Source organism: Ostrinia furnacalis, unplaced genomic scaffold, assembly GCF_004193835.3.
Source record: "Ostrinia furnacalis isolate ACB-3 unplaced genomic scaffold, ASM419383v2 OfSCF3507, whole genome shotgun sequence".
NCBI lineage: Eukaryota > Metazoa > Arthropoda > Insecta > Lepidoptera > Crambidae > Ostrinia > Ostrinia furnacalis.
The window spans coordinates 18859-41305 of record NW_021133746.1 but is presented as its reverse complement, the minus strand read 5'-3'; the positions used below and the strand labels follow the sequence as shown (position 1 = coordinate 41305).

General features: G+C 40.2%; 2 protein-coding genes across 2 annotated transcripts; one reads left to right on the top strand and one right to left on the bottom strand.

Moving 5' to 3' along the window:
- The first annotated feature begins 3768 nt into the window (after positions 1 to 3768).
- On the top strand, positions 3769 to 17567 carry LOC114357843 (apoptosis-stimulating of p53 protein 1-like). The gene is made up of 9 exons (XM_028311628.1): positions 3769 to 3915; positions 5721 to 6587; positions 6694 to 7032; positions 9935 to 10573; positions 10808 to 10890; positions 11680 to 11795; positions 12131 to 12232; positions 13237 to 13439; positions 17222 to 17567. Exons 1-9 carry the CDS (start codon positions 3769 to 3771, stop codon positions 17252 to 17254), a joined length of 2529 nt encoding a protein of 842 aa, XP_028167429.1. The 3' UTR covers positions 17255 to 17567.
- Positions 17568 to 18647: 1080 nt separating this feature from the next.
- On the bottom strand, positions 18648 to 21852 carry Prosalpha7 (proteasome alpha7 subunit). The gene is made up of 5 exons (XM_028311614.1): positions 21686 to 21852; positions 21245 to 21451; positions 20657 to 20905; positions 20031 to 20143; positions 18648 to 18857 (listed from the first exon to the last, which is right to left on the bottom strand). Exons 1-5 carry the CDS (start codon positions 21704 to 21706, stop codon positions 18680 to 18682), a joined length of 768 nt encoding a protein of 255 aa, XP_028167415.1. The 5' UTR covers positions 21707 to 21852; the 3' UTR covers positions 18648 to 18679.
- Between the last annotated feature and the right edge of the window lie 595 nt (positions 21853 to 22447).

Genomic DNA, 22447 nt, shown 5'->3' with positions numbered 1-22447 from the left:
GTGCTTCTATTTAAACAAACAGTGGTAGACATGTAGTATATGTTGATATAGCTAATAAGTTCCTTAATGATAAAATAATACTGGTCTAATATGGGAAAACCCGCGCCCATGTATTTATTATACCTACATAAATAGAAATCTTAATGAAGTCTCAATCCGGTGCACTCTTCGACCTTTGTACGACTATTATAATGCTGAAGGTTGATTCGCAATAATACCACAGAATAATACTTACGTGCATACGTGTCCGCTGTCCGGAATTTTTGTAGTTTAAGAGTAGGCGCACACCGTTGATTTTTAGTTGGCCGATAGTTGTGCCCGATTTTAATTTGTATGAAGAATCGGCCAAATCGAATCGGCGTAGTGTGCGCACTCCCATACATCCCATACTGATCAACTGCCCGACTAAACTATCGGCCGACGAAAAATCAACGGTGTGCGCCTACTCTTAATATTAACTTGAACTTGGGTTTAAAAGGCGCATGCTTATGCTAAATGTAACAACTACCAACTACCTAGTTAACTACCTTTTAATAACATTGATGTTATAAATTTAAACTGTATTGAATAGAAGCCATTCATCCTATTCAAATAACTCAAGCCTAAATAATAGCAGGAACAGGATTAAAATTAAATAGCAATTAAAATGTTTAGTTAATATATTAATTACAAGTTTGCGTGTCAGCTCAAAACTAAATTACCTATTTAGACAATTTTACAGTCATAATAAAATAGGTTTGCTTATTAATGTACTAGCTTTCCGCCCGCGGCTTTGCCCGTCAGTCACAGAAAAACTTTATCGCGCGCGTCCCTGTTTCAAAAACCGGGACAAAAACTATCCAAAGACACATNAATACGTCTCATCTCTAGTTGCAAGATAGTTTGCTCAATTTCAATAGTTTTTTGGTTGCTCTAGGGCTGAAATAACCTGCTGAAAATCGCTTCGATAGTTCTCGGAACATCAGCATAACTTCGCAGTTTTCTAAATCCGGGAAAGAATCCTTTTTTTTGTTAAAAACATATAAGTTTTACAGGAAAACCATAACTAACAGATGTTTTATAGGTAAACTGTCGCCCGTACTTATACACAAACTTTATTATGAGGTCTTCTCTTACTTATTTACTTAAGCAAACATCGTTTGTCCCACATAACCACACATTTCAATCAAATAAGCACCTACCTAAGCATTTCCCGGCGTTAAAAAAAGGTTATACTGTAATCTAGATTACAATCACACAGTTATTCTTAAACTATCCCGGCTATTATCGTACACGCTTATTCCATTGAATAAGCGTCCATTTTTCTTGTTTCCAATAAATAACATTTTTATTTACTTATTTATTTAATCTGATGGAATTCACAATGTTAAGGTGACATATGCAGTCTAGTTAGTACATATAAAAAGTTTTTTGCAGCGCTGTCATCCGTCACTGACACGACACTTTTAATTATAAAATTGCGGAAATGACTGAAAACAACATCTGCCTAGTGAATTTCATATTTAAAGCAGACTAATGATTAGATATTTGGCCACAAAAAGAGTTCCTTTGTAGGGAAATGCCGCAGTGAAGCCGAGGAGTGGAAGAGTGCCTGCCACCTGCCGCCGCATGCAAGCAGCGGTTTAGGAATGTGGCCCGCTCATTACTGGAAAAGCCATAAAATATCACTCATTCAACAGAATTCTGTTGGGCCTCTTACCGGATCTGTATTTATTATGAATGATCGCAGCAGATGGTCTCCTTCGTGACACTGTAAATTGTTCGAGAGTACACCTACAAGAAGGTTTCGTTAAATTATACTACTACTAACAGTAATATTACAATCTACGAGTACATACCCAGCTAACCCGGTGAACTTCATATCGCCTAAACATAACATTTAAGCATCATTTTACTTTAACTTTAACAACCGTCAATTAATTTTAACAGAATCATTAAAACCGACTCTAAAAAACCTGCACTAAAAAGTAGAAAAATAATTACATTATTTATTGATTAGGACAAATTATGCCTAATAACATAGTCCGGCTATAACTTCTGTCATTATGGTCACAACTTCAAAATTTTGAATGAAGGTGGATGTCTATATCAACAAGGAAGCGAGCAGCTTAATTTCGTGTGTCCAGCTAGGCCGGTTTCAAGTCACACAACATTAACTATAATAATAAAGAAATCGCAGTAAGGAACCATAGACTTGGCACGACTTTGTCTAGATTTCATTACTTTTTAGAGATAAACAAGCAGCGCCTCCATCGAGACTTGGCTAGTTTTTTACACAATGTTTTTGGTGGGTTATCTATACTTCTAGGTATACTAATATTATAAATACGAAAGTAACTCTGTCTGTCTTGCTTTCAGGCCTAAACCACTGAACCGATTTTGATGAAAGGCATAAAGATAGTTTGAGTCCTGGGAAAGGACATAGTACATATAGTTTTTATCCCGGTTTTTGAAACAGGGATGCGCGCGATAGTTTTTCTGTGACAGACAATAAACGACGCGTCTTTAGAGTTTTTGGTTAGAAAAATGTATGTCTTTAGATATCGATAGTATTTAATACAGGGTGAATTTTTTTAATGCCACCTGGTGGGAAACCTCCTCCACCTCTTGAATTCGGGGCCAGACGAGTGTAACGCGTAATGAAATACATCGTGTAATGTATCAAGCGCGTCACACACGGCTAAGCTACGATAAATTTATTAAAAAAAAATATATTTTCCTACGAGTCTCCGTCGGTGCCACACGTATTTCGACGATGATTCTGATCTAGAATATGAAATGCAGATTGCACTAGCACATTCCAAAAGGAGAAAATTTGGACATCCCATTACGCCTAAAATTAACCACGTAACAGAAAGTAACAATTTGTTAATACTTTTACACCGTGATGCAAGTAGTACAAAACAAAAGACAAACCTCCATTGTAGATGGGTACAAAGGAGTTGCAGCGGTAGCGGTAGGATCGAGTTGTGGGAATAGTCCCCGAACTTAACGCTGATAAAGTTTTAAGAAAAGTGATCACGAAGTTCAAGTTAAAGACTGTTATTTTGAACGGATTACGCTTTCTGTGTGCTAAACCACGACCGACTATTATCTCCCAAAATCGCCCAAAAAGTCGTCAACCCTATGGGCGGGGCAGTGAGGGGCAGGGAAGGCGGCGGGGGCGCGGGCCGGGACCTCTAATTGCGGCGGCGGAGCGTTTTTGCGGGGCGCAATCTGTATGCGGGCGGCGCGGCGCGGGCTTCCACGAACGCGATTACTGCGTCCGCGCGGCCATCTTGCCGTGACTTATGTGCGCGCGCACAATTATCGCCAATTAACAANGGTAAAAATGAAAATTCGGTGCCTAGGCATCTCGCAGATCCCGATGCCCTTAACTCATATTTTTTGAATAGTTTGCCACCTAAACAAACCGTCTTACACGAGACCCAAGCAAGTGGGTCAGCACATAGATGTGCTGGCGCCAAGCTTCACTTTGCAATGGCCAACGAGACAACTGTCAACAAAATAATTACCTTATCGGCATCGTCAAACTCTAAGGGTTGTGACGGGATTTCCATGCTTATGTTATATTTGACGCTTCCGTATTCAATGGGAGCGATACTTGCTATAGTAAACAAGTCCCTGACTGAAGGCATTTTTCCTGATGCCTGGAAATGTGCCATCGTAACGCCAATCCCGAAAACATCGAACCCAGAAAGTTATTCTGACCTGAGACCCATTAATATACTTCCTGCCCTATCAAAAGTAGTTGAAAAATGCGTTAAAATGCAACTGGTATCATTCCTAGAAACAAACAATATTTTGCCGTCAATACAGTCTGGTTTCAGGAAGAACCATAGCACGGTATCTGCTCTCATGAATATCACTGATGATATACTTGCGGAGTCGGATAAGGGTCGAGGTACAGTATTGGTATTGCTTGACTTTAGCCGAGCTTTTGACTGTATAGATATACCTACATTACTAGTAAAGTTGGAATCATATGGGGTTGGTGCAGACGCATGTGCCTGGTTTCGGTCATATTTTCGGGATCGCTATCAGAAAGTGCAATGCCCAGATATTGATGGCAAGGTGATGATGTCAGCGCAGCTGCCCTTGGAGAGAGGCGTAATCCAAGGGTCAATACTGGGTCCAACGCTTTTTTCAGTTTACACAGCGAGCATTGTCGATGTTGTGGAGCACTCTCAACTCCACTTATACGCGGATGATAGTCAATTATATGTTCATACTGCGCCATCCGAAAATGAAGTCAGGGTCGCTATTGCCAAGTTGAACAAAGACCTAAGAGCTATTACGGATTGGTCAATAAACCATGGGCTTTTTCTTAATCCAAAAAAAAGTATAACTATTACTCTGGGTACAAAACATCAAGTTCAAAAAATCAAGAGTATTAGCCCGGATATTTTGGTGCGTGATACTGTTGTTCCTGGTGAGGGCTGTGTTCGCAATCTTGGGTTATTACTTGATGAAAATTTAAAGTTTGAGCAGCATATCCGTAATAAAATGGCTAAATGTTTTGGAGCTCTTAAAAAAATGTACCAATTCAGAGCATATCTTAATAAAAGTATCAGGCTTTTGGTATGTAATAGCTTGGTTTTATCGCACCTTTCATACTGTGACATTGTTTACACTCCTTGCTTGTATAAAAAAACTGCTAAGAACGTGCAGAGGGTGCAGAACGCATGCATGCGGTTTTGTTTTTCTATCCCTAGAAGACATCATATTACACCTACTTTAATCGAAAAAAACATTCTCAGTATGTCCAAACAAGCCACATTAAAGTATGCATGTTTTCTGCACACTTTGCATCATACAAAAATGCCAACTTACTTATGGAGTAAACTGTTTCCTAAACATGTAAATAGATTGCTTAGAGACAGGGGGCATCAGCTACTTATACCAAAAATAAAATTGGCTAGTGCTAGGGGCTGCTTTAGATTTGCCGCTGCAAAAATTTGGAATGACCTGCCACCACCGGTTCGCGCCGCATTGGATCTTACGCTACCGACCTTCCGCAAAAGATGTCGCAACTGGCTGCTTCAAGAGCAATCTCTGGCACTGGCTAATTATAAGTTCACATAGCAATTTGTAATTTTAGGAAATTGTAATTTTAAGTACCTATAAATTAATATTTATTTATTTACTTATGTATATCTTGGCTATGGCAGAATAACAGGGTTTGTGGGTCTCCTGCAATCACTGAGTCATAGACCTTTTTGTCTCTTATGAATTTTTGTATCTGTGAAAAACTGTAAATGAAACCTGTTTTGAGACAAATAAATACTTTCTATTCTATTCTATTCTAACTTCAATTGCAAGTTTAACTTTTTGCTACAATCGTTTTCATTGTGTTCGGATACGTACAATCTACACATAGCTCGTAGAGACGATGGCCGTTGGGGCAGGAAAGTTCTCGAGTGGCGACCACGGGCTGGAAAACGTAGCGTGGGCAGGCCTCCTACTAGGTGGACCGACGATCTGGTAAAGGTCGCGGGAAGAGCCTGGATGCGGGCAGCGCAGGACCGTTCATTGTGGAAAACCTTGGGGGAGGCCTTTGTCCAGCAGTGGACGTCATTTGGCTGAAACGAACGTACAATCACCTTGTTTCTTTTTTGTTGGTAGCTATGTCTTGTTTACATTTTTCCTTCTAATATCATCATCTTGTTCTTGACTTTCATCTAATTACTGACTTGTCTAATAAATAAATTAAAATTGAGCATTTCTCTTTCCAGGCTATGAAGCAAAATGTAATACAAAACAACGTGCCATTGAAACAACACACGCAAACCGAAAACATGCAAGCTCATATGACGCAGCAAGAAGCGCATTATCTGCAGCAAAAACAGATGATGAACCCGCTCTACAATGGCGGTTACCCACATATGCCTCCAGACAACAGCCAGTACCAGGGCCAGTATCCACCAAAACACGAGAACATAAACTACAACCACGTTCAACAGGGCATCACAAACGCTTACGATCAAAAAGGCATGTTTGATCACCTCAACAAATATCAAGACTACTCAAAACAACCGCAATACAGTCCGAATAGTACAACGAGTTCGAACAGCAACCAACCCTCGAAGGAACTCAAGATAAACGAACAAGAGTTCTTGCCTGAATTCGCAGCTAGCAAATCCGATCCCAAATATCAAACGTTGCCATACAACACGAAATTCCCACAGAGCACCAATGGCAAACAAAAACCCGAAGTCAACGGTAAAAGCAACGAAGTACAAGACAAAAATCAAAACGCAGCGAACATCAATGTAAATCATATGACTGTACATTCGACGCCATTGACTGTTGTAAACAAAAGTCTAGCGACGCCTCTGAGTCAGATGGAGACATATCAACAGGAACATACATATCAGTTACAAAAATCTGACTCGTCAAGTAGATGTAACCAAGAGGGTAAAGAGAACCATGCATATCCACAGAATTCTAGATTAAGTCAAAACAATAGTCAGAGTAACGACGACTCGAAGAGCAGCGCGGGGAAGAGTCAACAGGGTAATTTGAAGGGTAGCTCACCGAGTTTGGGAACGAACACCACGACGGCGAGCAGTTCAATAGGATTCGGGGTGAGTTCCAGCTTATAACCCATCACAATCACTCACTAAACCGTGCTTGTATCATAATAGCTAACCCGCTCACCATCTGTACATAAATCATCATCATTCATTCCAGAAACCCGTATCGAGTGTAGCACCCACATCGGTTCAGGTCTCCGGGAAACCGTCACCCATTTACCAGACATCCTCCACAAAGATCCAACCGGTCCAGCCACAGACCGTTCAGACCCAAAGCGTCACGAGTCATGTAGCTAGTAACGCGGCGCCTTCCCAACCCCAGATGATTAGGAACACTGCGTCGGGGCTGTCGGCGAGCGCGGGCTTCGGCTCCAACGCGTCGGCTCAGAGCCTGCTGCTGTCGCCGCCGCAGGGCGCCAGCACGCCGCTGGCCACGCCCGACACCAGCACCGACAAGTCGCCCAAGCCGGCCTTACCTCCTAAGCCTACCATTAAGGTGAGATTCCTATGAGCCAAGTCTTCAAAACCGCCGCAGATGGAATACGTACTAATGAACTTACTTGTAAATAATGCAGACATGAATGTCTTCTTTGCCATTTCGTTTGTAATTATACAAAATCACACAATTTATCGGCTTATACAGGGTGTTTGGTAAATGGGTATATGAGCCGACACTAGCCCATGTTAACATGGGCATATAAATGGTATGGTGAAGTCAGAAAATTGATATCTTTATTTTAATTATTTTATTTTTCATACAAATCGGATTTTATAAAATTTATTTTGTATGAAAATTTAAAAAAATAAAATGATGATATCAAANATAAATACTTTCTATTCTATTCTATTCTAACATAAAGCAGCCCATTGAGGACAACGATTACTGCGTCGCCTAATCGCCCGCGAACAAAACGCCGAGTTCGCTGATCCGATGCGCCCATTACACCACTCCACTAGATGTTTACTCATGCGGCTAAACTGCACAGAGATACGGGTGCTATTAACGCCATATTATGTCAGCATGCCATACCTTTACAATAATTTGTATTGTAGGTAAATTATTAAGCATCGTAAACTTTATTCAACGTTATGTAGAGTCATTATTTTTCATTTTTTTTAACTCTTCGTCCTATATTATCGGAGTCTCTCTTAATATTTTGTTATAAATGTGACGCGAACTTACGAAATACTGTAAAATTTTGATGCGCAATTTGGAACGCTCTCTCTACCTACTAGCTAGCTAGGCTGGCAAGTACAACTAATAAAAACTTTGCTTGCATTTGTGTCTGTCTTATTGGGTGTCCTAAATAAATAAATAAATTACACTACAAATAAACTTAATTAAAATCATAACTTATATGTCCATGCCCCATTACTTAAAGAAAAGCAATAAGGCTGAATTGCACCACCAACTTTAACCGTAACTATAATGATAACCGGTGTTTTTTCTATAGAGTTTGACAGACTTTTGACCCTTATTAACAGGAATTTTGTTTTCAAAGGGGTCACTTAAAAATTAGGGATTGATGGTGAAAACGGGCATAAGTGAACCAAAAATGTGTAGATACATTTATTTGCAACTTACAAAACTTGCACACAAAAATATAATTTGCAAATGAAATGCAAAAATAAAAAAAATAAGAAAAATACTTTACCGAGGTTTTATTGAGGTATCTTAGAACTTTATTACGATTCTGTTCTAGTCATAATCCCAATTCAATCTGAAAGTTACTTGTGTCGACATAACATCAGACCAAAATTGTTTGCAAACTCGCTCTTATCATAACTATTCCTGAACATCGTAAGATGGATGAAGAAGATCTATCTAAACACCCATAGTGTTTAGATGGATCTTCTTCATCATCATACCTATTTGGAAATCTTTTCTCAACCGTAAACATCAAAAGAGGTGAGTTATCTAAGTAAAGGTGAATTCATTGATTGACTAAATGTCACAAAGTAACAACATCTGCCGTGTGTATCTTTATAGCGATCCAGCGGCAAGGGCTGTGAACTGCACCGCCGCCCAATTGTAAATAGTTAAGATGCAATCTGGGCTTCATTGTGGGCCCTCTGCGGCCCCATCTAATTAGTTTCGACTTCTTATTAAGGCCGGGTAGCAGAGAAAATGGCGAAAATTTGGTTTTCATTTTTCATTTTTGAGGTACTAAACAGTAAAATTAAAGGCTAAGATTTTTATTGGACATAGTTGAGGATATTTTCTAGGGCTATTAACGGATGGAAACACGATTTGATGAAGTTGACTCGATAGAATAAATTCCCAAAGTTACCTCTATTCGTTTTCTATTTANGGCATATAAATGGTATGGTGAAGTCAGAAAATTGATATCTTTATTTTAATTATTTTATTTTTCATACAAATCGGATTTTATAAAATTTATTTTGTATGAAAATTTAAAAAAATAAAATGATGATATCAAATTTCTGACTTCACCATACCATTTATATGCCCATGTTAACATGGGCTAGTGTCGGCTCATATACCCATTTACCAAACACCCTGTATAGTCATCAAAATGACAACCGGGACGCAAAATGTCCACAAATAATCGAAATACTGTCCTCACCATAGGTTGTCTGGAAGAGATCGCTTCATAGCGATAAGACCGCCTAATTGTACCTTGTGTGTTCCTTTTCTTCTGTTATGTTATTTGTTTGGTGTGCAATAAAGTGTATTTATTATTATTATTCCTTTATTCATCTTACTTTCTTATTTTTAATTTTTTCTTTTTACAATGTAATTATTATCAAAAAAATAAAAATACATTATAAAAACAAAAATCTTAAAAATAGTTAACCCGCTGGCAGCGGAGCAGGGCCCAGGCTACCGGTGGTCAGGGTCACAGGCTGAGGAACCTCCGGACAATGCGTGCCGTGCTGAGGATCACCGCCTTTTGAATCTGATCCTTGAGCCAACCCAACCATCTAGCGAGAGCTTCTTTAGATGTTGGTCGAAGCTCTTCGCTATTAGCCCGTTTGCCGAGATTTTATTATTTATTATTATCTATAATTTCCTTCTTATTTTTAATATTTTTTTTACAATGTAAATTATAGAAAAACTAATTTATTATTATTATACTTATCCGAAATAGACAATTTTATTATGAGAAGTTATCTTTTAGCGAAGTTGACATTTTAAGAAGTTGTAATTTCGAGAAGTGGACAATTTGCATCCCGGTTGTCATTTTAAGAAGTTGACATTTTGATGACTAAGGCAATTTATCACACCTTCATAATGTTTGAAACCCTTATTTCAGATCTATCACAGTCATGATCCCTACTCAACACATTTTGTAATTTTCGTAGAGATTTCCGAGAACGATAAAAAGTTTGAAAGGTTAAAATTATTAACCACGTTATTTTGTGTCCTCTTCCAGACACCTCCGCGACAGTCAGCAAACAACGACGCGGGTTTCAACCAAAACACGGATTCGACTCTACCCACCATACCCATCCCCGACTCATCGAGCGAGGAGCCTCAGCAGAACCAGAAGGAATCTAGCAACGGCAGCAGCAGCAACGAGATGATCATCAAAGCTCGTCCTCTCACCATCCGAAAACCCCCTCTTAGCGAGCAACCTAAGCTGCGAAACCTGAACTCCGCCAAAAACGGAATAAGCGTCAGCATCAACCGTCGCATAGAAATGCCACCGGCATTCTTATTCCCAGAAATGGACCACCTAACGTTAGATTCAGGGGAAACGCAGAACGGCCTGAAAGATAAGACGAAGAAGGATGAAGTGGATCGGGCGTTGAATAATAACATATCAATAGCGAGTGAGAAAGAAGATAGCAAAGACAACGTTGTGGATATAGCGGAGCAGATTAGCTCGGTGGATTTGAACGGTCAGGATTCTCAGGGCTCTGAGAATGTTTTGAGGCGGTCAAAGAAGGGCAACTTGAAGCAGGGCGGCAAGGCGCCGCTCACGAGGCGAGTGAGCTTCGACCCCCTTGCATTGCTACTGGATGCAAGTCTGGAGGGAGAATTGGAGCTGGTCAAGAAAACGGCGACGCAGGTAGTGTAGACTTCGGACGTTCACTGGCAAATAATTCTTAGACAGCCGCTTCTGTCCTTTTCTTAAATTCTAAAGCCTTATTTATTGGGGCACATTAGATCTCTACATGGTTACACACATGTAAAACATTCGATGCAGACGAAGTCCCGGAGAAAATATCCCAGTCTGTTCTCTCTCTCAGTTTATTCGCTTCTAAAAAAGCAGGGATTTGACAGCTTTTTGTACGAATTTCAGGTGCAGAACGCAAGTGCAGCGAACGACGAAGGAATCACAGCTTTACACAATGCCATCTGCGCTGGGCATTTTGAGATAGTTAAGTAAGTAAAATACTATACTATGGTATGTTCTTTCGACGTTCGTTCGTAGCCAAATGATGTCCACTGCTGGACAAAGGCCTCCCCCCAAGGTTTGCCACAATGAACGGTCCTGCGCTGCCCGCATTCTTTACTAGATCGTCGGTCCACCTAGTAGGAGGCCTGCCCACGCTACGTCTTCCAGCCCGTGGTCGCCACTCGAGAACCTTTCTGCCCCAACGGCCATCGTCTCTACGAGCTATGTGCCCCGCCCACTGCCACTTGATTTTAGCAATTCCGAGAGCTATATCGGTTACTTTGGTTCTCCTGCGGATCTCCTCAATTCTGATTCGATTACACAGGGAAACTCCGAGCATAGCCCGCTCCATCTTGGGTTTTATAGTATGTGCTGTAACATTTTGATAAATTTTATAAGAGCGTTAGTGCCGTTATTTTTTAAACGAAAGAAACCCTTACACATACACTTCACATGGCGACCATAGCAGATAATGGTGTAATGACCCACGTTATTAGTCGTCAGTGTACTCACTGGTCCACACCTTGTCTTGGGTGTATGTAAAGATTTACGCTATTTGTGAAATTTTGAAGGATTATTTCTTTTCCGCAACCTTCCGCGTACCGACGACATCATAAAGGTAGCAGGGAAGCGCTGGACGCAGGCCGCTACCAATCGATCAACAAGGAAAGCATTGGGGGAGGCCTACTTTCAGCAGTGGACATCATATGGCTGAAATTGATGATGGTGATTTCTTTTACTCTCTTCTAATAACATTTCCTCGGTCTTATTTTCAGGTTCCTGGTAGAGCTGGGCTGCGACGTGAACGCGCAGGACTCAGATGGTTGGACGCCGCTGCACTGCGCCGCTTCCTGCAATAACCTGCCGATGGTGCGCTTCCTCGTCGATAATGGTAAGCAAGACGAGATTTAGGTCTTTTTCCTTCACATGTGACGCTAAAGACTTTGAACCTGTGAAGTTCTTTTAACAGGCCTGTTTACATTTGCATGTCGTTTGGTCGAGAGCGACATAGCGTCACAGAATATTAGATAGGTAGTTCAGTGCTAAGAGTCTACCGTTATATGCTACTACTTGTAGTCTTTATTTCAGTAGGTCCATTTCTTTTACTAAAATAGGGTTGGCAGCCTTACTGCCTGCAGATTGACACGTCCCCTGGGTTGCGTTTACTAAATTTTTATGAATTATGTGACAAAGATAATACAAAATCAACCCAATTTGTATTTGCAGGTGCGTGTATATTCGCTACGACGCTGTCTGACCACGAGACGGCGGCGGAGAAGTGCGAAGAGGACGAGGAGGGTTTCGACGGTTGCTCCGAATATCTATACAGTAAGTCAGATATTGATTACTTCTGTTCCCGAGAATCGCCCAACCAGTCATATAGACAGGGAATGATGTTCAATTGATTGCCTTAGATTGTTGCATGAGTAGTGTATATTTATAACAAAAAGATAATGGAAGGTAGAAATGGTAAAGGTAGAAAGTAAATAAATAGTATATTGTAACACCACTATAAGCGCTCCTGCACACGACGCCGTCATCGCGCTGCTACCGCGCCGTCGCCGTGCCCCTACACTGTTCATACGCGCCGAGTAAAGCCCGCCGCCGCGCCGCCAACGCGCCATCAAAGCATAATTTTGCCAGCGGCGCGGCGGCGGCGCGGCGGCGGCTCGGCAGCGGGCTTCATGCGGCGCGTATAAACAGTGCAAATGCGCGGCGGCGGCGTCGTGTGCAGGAGCGCTAATTGTAATGTGACATGCAATAAACGATTTGAATTTTGTAAATTAAATGTCGTAGAGAGTTGAATTTGCTGGCATTCGAGAGGGAGAGTCGAGGGAAATTGCTCCACTAACAAGATCAAGATCTTGAGATCAAGAGTCCCTCCCATAGCACAAGCTTAGCTTAAGGTTCAGCTAAACTAATACGTGCAGGCTGCGTGCGCGATGACAATGGCGATAAGATGTGGCGTATAAATTTGTAGGGACAAGTTCACATCAACGCGTCCTGCCATTGGTCGCGGCGACCTATGCATCATATTGATCGCCATCGCCGACGCGAGCTGCACGCCTTGGTTTCGCGGAAGCTGTAATTTAGTACTAAATAAAGTACGGCCAACGAGAAGCGATACCAAATGTAAACAAACCTAATGTCATGGGTGAACCCGTCTGACGTCGACATATTTTGGCGGGAGAACGAGACATTACGACAAATACACAAGATGGGAAGAGATAATATATTGTCAACTCGACAGCCGTGTCGACCTTTTGTATCGCTGCTAGTTGGCCGTACTTTAGATGGCGATATCTAAACATGGTCAATATTTCAAATTACAGGCGTCCAAGAGAAGCTCGGCATCATGAACAACGGCCTAGTGTACGCGGTGTTCTCGTACCAAGGCGCGCGCGCAGACGAGCTGTCGTTCGCGGGCGGCGCGCGCCTGCACGTGCTAAGGAAGGGCGACGACGCCGAGCGCGAGTGGTGGTGGTGCCGCGATGATAGCGCGCGTGAAGGATACGTGCCCAGAAACTTGCTCGGGGTGAGAGAATATTCCCACCTTTTGTTCCCAATACACCCGGGGAGACTTCTTCCCCGTGGGTCCCAAACAAAGCTTCATTCAAGTAACCTATGGTGGTGATGCAACGAGGCGGGTGCGAAAGCTACATACCCAGAAACCTGCTCAGGTTAAGAGACTATTGCCATTTTTCCTTCCCAACATACCCGGGAAGCCGCCTTCCCTCAGGTGCCAAAGGTACAAGTAACCTGGATGGATATCCTCGCGGAGTGCTTGGAGCGTGGTGTCGTGATGATAACGCGCGCGAGAGCTACGTGCTCAGAACTTGCTCGGGGTGACTATTCCCATCTATCTTTCCCATCACACCCGGGGAGATTCCTTCCCAATAGGTGATAAACAAAGGATCGGGCGAGGCGGGCGCGAGAGCTACGCGCACAAAAACTTGCTCAGGGTAAGAGACTATTCCCTCTTCTTGTTCCCAACACATCAGAGGAGCCCCCTTTCCCTATAGGTGTCAAATAAATATTCAAGTAATCCATGGTAGTGGTGCCTAGATGAGATGGCTTGTGAGTGCTACGTGCCCAGAAACTTGCTCCAGGTAAGGGACTATTCCCACCTCTAGTTTCCACCACACCCCTCCCATAGTCACCAAACACGGGTAAGTACAAGGCGCGCGCAGACGAGCTGTCGTTCGCGGGCGGCGCGCGCCTGCACGTGCTAAGGAAGGGCGACGACGCCGAGCGCGAGTGGTGGTGGTGCCGCGACGACAGCGCGCGCGAAGGATACGTGCCTAGGAACTTGCTCGGGGTAAGAGAATATTCCCACCTTTTGTTCCAACACACCCAGGAAGGCTAGGGGTCCCGCAGGGTACCACTAGACCGCAGAGGCGGTCGAGGGTGGTGGCAGTGCCGTGACGATAGCGCGCGAGAGGGCTACGTGCCTAGAAACTTTCTCGGGGTATGTTTACTTTGATTTTATTATCCACAAATCTCTAGACTAACTGATGTGCATGTGGATTGAGTGATCCTTGCTTCAATCTTAACAAAAATCGAGGAAGTTTTACTTAAAATATGTTAAAACATTGCGATGAAGTTTAAAAATTTGTTAAACCTAAGATAAAAATGTTATGGCCAATAAATAGGAGCACTCATACCGCACGCTTTAAGAAAACGTCAACATGTTTATTTCAGAAAATAAAGCCTTTCCACTTCTTTTTATAGTATTGAAAAATTGTTAAGAATATGTTAAAACTATTAACAAATTCAGAAATTCCTTGCACGTCCCGTTCCAAAGTTATGACGATTATTTAGGATCACTCACACCGCACACGGGCCGTATGAGTGCTCTTCAAAATAATGACTTTTTATTAATAAATACGTTTTATTTCTGTTGGGAAATGTGTGCAAACTGACGAGCGAATTTGTTAAAGAATAAGTGTGACAAAACTTAAAAGCTGAAGGAAGAAATTAACCTTTATTCTTTCCTCCAATATGCCGTGTGAGTGATCCTTACTTTTACCTCTATCTGCTCATATGTAGTTCGTAGGCAGACTGAGATAGTATCTAAAATTGTTAATTGTTTTTAACAATTATTTGGCATATATTTTGCTTTTATTAAGGTCATAATTTAAGAAATATCAGGCTTAGATGATTCCTAAAGGAAAATGTTGATTAGGGTACATATGATTTTTTATTTTGTGAGACTGTTCCGATTCGTCAGACGTGACAATGCAAAACCAATGCAATCTAATATGTAGTAGGTTTAGGGGCCTCCGCTAAAACTCGCGGGGGGCGTCCGTCGCCGCGGTCGGCAGTAGCGCGAGTTTTAGTGGTTTACCCCTACATCTTGAATGATAGAAATAAAGAAACATTACAATTGTTTATAGGATTGAATTCAAATTTGACTTGTAATATGAATTGAGAAAGATACTCACGGTTTTATTTAAATAAATTACAAATTTCTCAACAAAACTTTTTTTTTTTGGTTGGACTATAAAATACGATAAAATAATATTATTAAATCTCACATGTAAACTTCTGATGAATCGAAACAGTCTCTCAAAATAAAAAATCATACGTACCCTAATCAACATTTTCCTTTAGGAATCATCTAAGCCTGATATTTCTTAAATTATGACCTTAATAAAAGCAAAATATATGCCAAATAATTGTTAAAAACAATTAACAATTTTAGATACTATCTCAGTCTGCCTACGAACTACATATGAGCAGATAGAGGTAAAAGTAAGGATCACTCACACGGCATATTGGAGGAAAGAATAAAGGTTAATTTCTTCCTTCAGCTTTTAAGTTTTGTCACACTTATTCTTTAACAAATTCGCTCGTCAGTTTGCACACATTTCCCAACAGAAATAAAACGTATTTATTAATAAAAAGTCATTATTTTGAAGAGCACTCATACGGCCCGTGTGCGGTGTGAGTGATCCTAAATAATCGTCATAACTTTGGAACGGGACGTGCAAGGAATTTCTGAATTTGTTAATAGTTTTAACATATTCTTAACAATTTTTCAATACTATAAAAAGAAGTGGAAAGGCTTTATTTTCTGAAATAAACATGTTGACGTTTTCTTAAAGCGTGCGGTATGAGTGCTCCTATTTATTGGCCATAACATTTTTATCTTAGGTTTAACAAATTTTTAAACTTCATCGCAATGTTTTAACATATTTTAAGTAAAACTTCCTCGATTTTTGTTAAGATTGAAGCAAGGATCACTCAATCCACATGCACATGACTAACTGTTCCTCTGGGTCTGAGTCAAATGGCCATACCACTAGACCACAAAGGCGGTCAAAAGTGGTGGTGGTGCCGCGACGAGAGCGCGCGCGAGTGCTACGTGCCGAGAAACTTGCTCGGGGTAAGCGGTAGAAGCAGATAAAGCCCGGTCCGTGAGCATATTGCTGTCGGGACTGTGCGACTAGCACCCGCAGTGAGTGTGCGAGCGCGATAGCAACATAATTACGCGCGAGCGATAAGGATGGGTAGCTTGGGGTCATTGGACAAAATTCTACGTGCTCCCGGACCAGACTATAGAAGCAGAACGGGTAGATCTAGGGGTCTTCCAGGGTGTGTGGGGAATGGGGAAGGCCCCATAGATGCCAAATCAAGCTTCAAGTAATTTATGATGATGACGCGACGACGCCGAGCGCGAGTGGTGGTGGTGCCGCGACGACAGCGCGCGTGAGAGCTACGTGCTCAGAACTTGCTCGGGGTAAGAGAATATTCCCTTTTTGTTCCCAAAGTATCCGGGGAGACCCTTTCCCACAGGTGTCGAACAAAGGTTCAAATAACCCTACGGAAAGGCGACGACGCCGAGCGCAAGTGGTGGGCACTACCACCTTGGCAACGACAAAGTGCTTAGAAATTTGTTCGGAGTAAGCTCATCCACAATGATCAGTCTGAAGGTAGCGAGCTTTACTCAGTTATCTCTAAGTGCCGCAACCTAACAATGCTGTGATGGCGACAGTAGGTAAGATGGTGGAAGCCTAGTTATCCCAAAACGGGACTATTTCCACCTCTCATACCCACCGCTGCAACTCCCTGTGTAGCTAGGATTTACAGCTTGACCGCCAATAAACCTACCAATGAAGGTCAAATTCGTTCAAAGGGGAAATTAAACTGTCATTGATCCGCATCGAAATGTATTACCTAATAAACCCAACCAATGAAAGTTATGTTAGTCCCAGGGGAAAAGTTAAACTGTCACTGGATCCGCAACGAATTGTTTCATCTCGTTAACATTCAAAATCAACTTGTCTAAAATTATATTATTATCTTTTGTTCCAGTTATACCCAAGAGTAACCACGCAGCAGGAATGAAGACGAATAAACAATGACCTGATAATCATTATAATAATGTAAATATCGTTGCTCTTATTATTTTTTATGTATTTATATCAACTGTAATCTAAAAATTATAGATATTGTATACAATTTTATCAGATCTAATATTTTGTAAATATTTAACTAAGTTCAAAACGAATGAGATTATATTGTACATTTTATAAATATGTGAGTCATTTAAATAAATATCGGTCATACAATTTGTATATGCTCTTAGTAATGTCTGCAAATATTGTGAGATAAACACATAACTGACAATACAAATAAATGAAGAGTTATCACGAAATTATATCTTTGTTTTATTTACTTCATGTAAATCACAAGCACAAAATAACAACTACCTACTGTCGATCCGTAATTTCAAATTCAAAAATAATGCTGACATTTTGATTTTATAATCCCCTAGTTAGAAACGACAATAAAACAGTAAGAACTCGTCATTCCCACCACCGCAACTCCTGTGTACTAAATAACCAGGGTCAAAAGCCTGGTCAATAGAATCCAATGATTTATGTTAGCTACTCGCACAAGGCCCAATCAATAGGCCAAGAGCGTAAACAGCCCATCCCAGGTAAAAACTACTGTCCACGTAGCATCGCGTCATAGACGCATATTCGTCATATTATGCTAGCATATAAAAAAACTATGAAACACTGTCGACGGACGTCGCTGCCATCGACAGTGTTTTAAGAGACTAAACATAAAATGACGAATACGCGTTTATAAAGTGAACAGTAACGCTAAGGCCTGCCACACACGGACAGCTTAAAGCAGTTATAGATTTATTTATTTATTTATTCTAGAAGGCTGCTTGAAGGCTTACAGAAAATCCAACGCGCCAACAAGTTATAGGTACAATCGTGCAAATAATATCAATTAAAAATGTCAATATTGTGTACAATTGTCAAGTAAAATGATAACAAATCAGTCAAATAAAATAAAAAATTAGATGAACTACACTGAACTATTCCACCAAACACATTGATAGGAGGGTACCACCATCTTTCAACTAAAATATAGTTTCCAATTCCAACGTGGCGAAAATCCGGAACCAGCTATCCGGTATTGACGGTGGCGCCGAAACGGGTTACCTCCACCATATCGAATTACAAATTATCGAAAATAAAAATATCGAACACGTTTCATCGAGCGATCAAATATCGAATGATTAAATTATCGCCCCCCGATCAGTGTCACGGGTGGGACGGTTCGGTGTAGTTATTCATACTGCGACTGCACAGACACTAACTACAGTATTAGCAGTCACAACTGCTTTCGTAGTTTGCAATGCAGTCGCTTGAAGCTGTCGATAGTAAGTGCTTCAAGCTCTCCGTATATGGCTAAAAATAACCTAAACAAAAACGTCATGGTTTATTAATAAAAATTTATTAACTAACTCATTCACATCTCGCCCTCGTCGGAATCCTCGATGTCGGCCAACGCCTGCTTGGCCTGGTTCTCGGCTTCCGAAGCCACCTCGCGAGGGACCATCTCATGCTTGCCTTTGGTGGCCTGGCTCACCCAGGACAGTTCTAACTCGAATTGTTTGTCTTTGAGCTCGTCGTGGACTAGGTAGATGCTGAAATTAAACAAAAATCGAATTAGAAAAATAATTGACACCAATACGCAAAAAAATTAAACTCCAAAATTTATTTAAGGCGCAAGTACACTTTGCGGTGACCTTGAGCCTTCTTATGAGGCCCATAGTAAGCGACTACGTTTCAGATCTATATATCAACACTGGCAACACACACTGCTCGAAGACTTTTGTCTTGATGAGGAGATCCGTTCATTATGGAAAACCTTGGGGGAGGCCTTTGTCCAGCAGTGGACGTCATTTGGCTGAAACGAAACGAACGAAACGAAGCAAGATATTATTATAACTCCAAAATTTATTTATGGCGCAAGTACACTATGCGGAAAATTGGTCATGACGTAATAGTGTGAACACCATCTCGGTCCTTCCTCTGCCAGTGTGTCGCCCATACTTCAGTGTGCGAGCTAACGCTTCGACTTGGACAATTTTCCGCAGTGTACTTGCGCCTTTACAAACTATTCAAGACCACACAGATTAATTAATTAACCTACATTAACATTAAAATAAGCTTCAAATTTTTTTAAATAAAAATAAATGGAAGAAGTGCATGTGGTTCCAACTTTGATTCAAGCACTGCCATCTAGTAGCGCGGCGGGGAAATGCGTGAAAGCCTTGGGCTATCTACTGAACACTGCTACTAGTACGCCCAATAACCGTAGATGGCGCTTTTGTATAAAGAGCAAATTAATAAAAAATAGCATTTTACATTTCAATGTAATCTGATTCAGCAAAATTACAACAATCTAATAACTATTATTTTTATGCACCAATGCAATGTTATTTAAATAAATTGATGATGATAAAAATATAAAAAAACTTATTTGGAATTCCAGTTTGCAAACACAGACAAGTTAAATAATGAATGCAAAGCTTTCGCAGCTTTATTTATTTTCAATATAGCCAATTTTTTTTTATACAGAATGCAAGGCATGGCAGGTATTTGACTGCAATCGCACCTGATTGTAAGTGAGATGCAGTGGATGGTACATAAACATAATCTGCTTTGTAATTGTTCACTCTTTCCTTGAAAATTTTATTGCTATCAGTGTTTAAAATTTCCAAATAGCTTGTTGTTAGAGCAAACTTACTTGGTGAGATTCAGGCCCAGAGCTTCCTCGTTTTGGATAAAAAAAGAAAAAAAAAAATGCTACTTACATCCGGGCAGCTTCCTTAACAAGATCTTTGACAGTCAAATCGGCTAGCTTCAGCTTCTCAATTTCAGTCTTAGCAGCCTGCTTCGCTTTGCCTACAGCACAGCCGAAGTAAGACTGGAATAAACAAAATATAATGTTATTGTAAATAACATTTATCTAGACTTCTTTTCTTTTTGCCTTGAAAAAATACCGTCCTTCAAAATGTAACTGCAAATTCATGCACATCAATTAACAGATAACTTTCAAATTGGTACTGAAGTATACTTCAGCATCTAATGTGAGATGATTGGAAAAATTTACTATAAATTAGGAGTGATGCCTTCTTTTTTCATGACATTATTATGATATTACACTTTAGCCTTTACACAACATCAATATCAGTAAGAAAGAAGTAAGAAAGTTACCCTTAGCTGAAAATTTTGCTGACACACCTAGCATGATAAATGTTTATTCAAAAGAAGTAGTAGCCATCATATAGGCACTTAACTCAGTGCTTGAGTTAAGGGAATGGCACGGGAGGGTGTTTTGAGACGGTCAAACGCCAGCAAGACGTTTTCAACATGCATTACTACATATTTTTTTCAGTTGAGCTTTATTCATTTAGTTACAGTAAATATAAGTACTTACAAATGACACTCCACTAGGATCCAACATGTACATCTGTGGTCCTTCGTAATCCGTCCACGTGCCCATCACGACGGAGCAACCGTAAGGACGGACAGCACTGTACAGGGTGTATGCGTGCATGTACATGGAGACACGCTCGTTAAGGTACTTCAGAGGCACCTGGATGCCATACTGTGATCTGTAGTTGGATGCTTCTGTACGGGCTGTTTCTACGATCTGTCTCGCATCTGATATGAGACCTGCTACGGCCTGGAAATTGCAGTAAGAAGTTATTGTTGGTCTACGTAAATAGTGTTTAAAATATTAATGATAGTATGTGTGTGCTAAAAGTTTGCAAATTGTTTAGCTTAAACAGGTAAATAAAAGAATTGTATATGAAATGAAAATTAATATACCATTTTTCTATGAATTTAGTTTCAAAGTCAAGTTGGTAAGTACTCAAAAGCATTGTTAAGTTTCATATCACCTACCTTACCACAGAGGATTTCAAAACACTCTGGATACATCAAGCATAGTAGTACAAAAATATTATTATGAAACCAAATTAAAGCTATAGCTTCATCAAGTAGTTATAAAAGATATACTCACCATTCCAACATGTTCGTCTACATGAAAGATCCTCTTGTTAGCACCAGGTTCATACAACTTTGATGTCACCAGCTTTTCAACCCCAAACACAACTCCATCTTTCCCTCTCAGCCCAATGACTGTGCCGGAATTTTCTACAGCTTTCGCGGCATATTCCACTTGGAACACACGACCGTCCGGCGAGAATTGTGAAGCCGAAAGATCATACTGAAATCATAAAAAACTGTAGGTTTAGGACAAAAAAAGATGACTTTGTTGATTGAAATAACTGAATTTTAACACAGAAATCTATGTAGGAAACCTGTAATGTACAATCTATTCAGAAAATAATACAAAAAATGCGTTTACGGGAGTAACAAAGGTATTTGGAAGGTAAATTAATGTTAAAATGGCCAGTAAATAGTCCTAACCTAAGATGCTTAATTTTAAGATAATACTCACTCCTGTACCGATTGAACTCATGGTCTTGAGTTATTATAAAACTGTAAAAATAGGTATTCAGCAAATAAACAGTAATTGCACTTATTATAGTGTAAATAACATTAAAATATTGGTTTACGATTTTCTGTCGGCCGCGATGACAAGCAAACTTAGAAATTCATCAGCACGTTTTCATTGCGCACGAAGACGCGCGTCATTTGTTCCGTTTGACGCAATAAGGGTGCCACTTGCAACACTAATAAATATTTTTGATGACCTAGAAATGCGTTTTATTTCTTTACGAAGATTTATTAAAATATGATTATCATCTATCTATCGCGTTTTTTTTTGGAAAAGTTAGTTACATTATTTCGTGAGTGGATATTGCGTGAAAATGATTACATGCATTATTCAATTTGATTTTTGACCAATCAAAATGAAGAACGCCTAACAAAGAGAACATGCTTTTAACCAAACTGAGTAAACTGACAAATCATTCTCATAACTTGTTCCGTTTCTTGCCAAATACGTTTTCTCAAAAAAAAATAATTTGACCGTGAAGTAAAACTTTTTACTTCAATAAAAAATCGTGGGTTTGATTCCCGCCATAAGCAATTCAATTTTTTCAAGTTATTTATAACAAACTTACAATTAAAATTTTTAAGGTTACAAATTAATAAATTCTGGTCATGAAAATTAATTAATGTAATTAAGATTTTAACAAATTAATCTTGTTTAGTTAGGTTAAATGTGCAAAGTAAGTATGACCTATAACTTACTTAC

What these genes read in the sequence shown, in the direction of transcription:
- LOC114357843 (XM_028311628.1), top strand. Translation starts at nt 3,769, where the DNA reads ATGCAACTGGTATCATTCCTAGAAACAAACAATATTTTGCCGTCAATA. An exon ending in AGGGTCGAGGTACAGTATTG is followed by an intron (nt 3,916 to 5,720) that starts GTATTGCTTGAC and finishes ATTAAAATTGAG; the next exon opens with CATTTCTCTTTCCAGGCTAT. An exon ending in GCGCTTCCTCGTCGATAATG is followed by an intron (nt 11,796 to 12,130) that starts GTAAGCAAGACG and finishes TTGTATTTGCAG; the next exon opens with GTGCGTGTATATTCGCTACG.
- Prosalpha7 (XM_028311614.1), bottom strand. Translation starts at nt 21,706, where the DNA reads ATGAGTTCAATCGGTACAGGA. An exon ending in TAGACGAACATGTTGGAATG is followed by an intron (nt 20,906 to 21,244) that starts GTGAGTATATCT and finishes TGCAATTTCCAG; the next exon opens with GCCGTAGCAGGTCTCATATC. An exon ending in GTTAAGGAAGCTGCCCGGAT is followed by an intron (nt 18,858 to 20,030) that starts GTAAGTAGCATT and finishes GTTTAATTTCAG; the next exon opens with CATCTACCTAGTCCACGACG.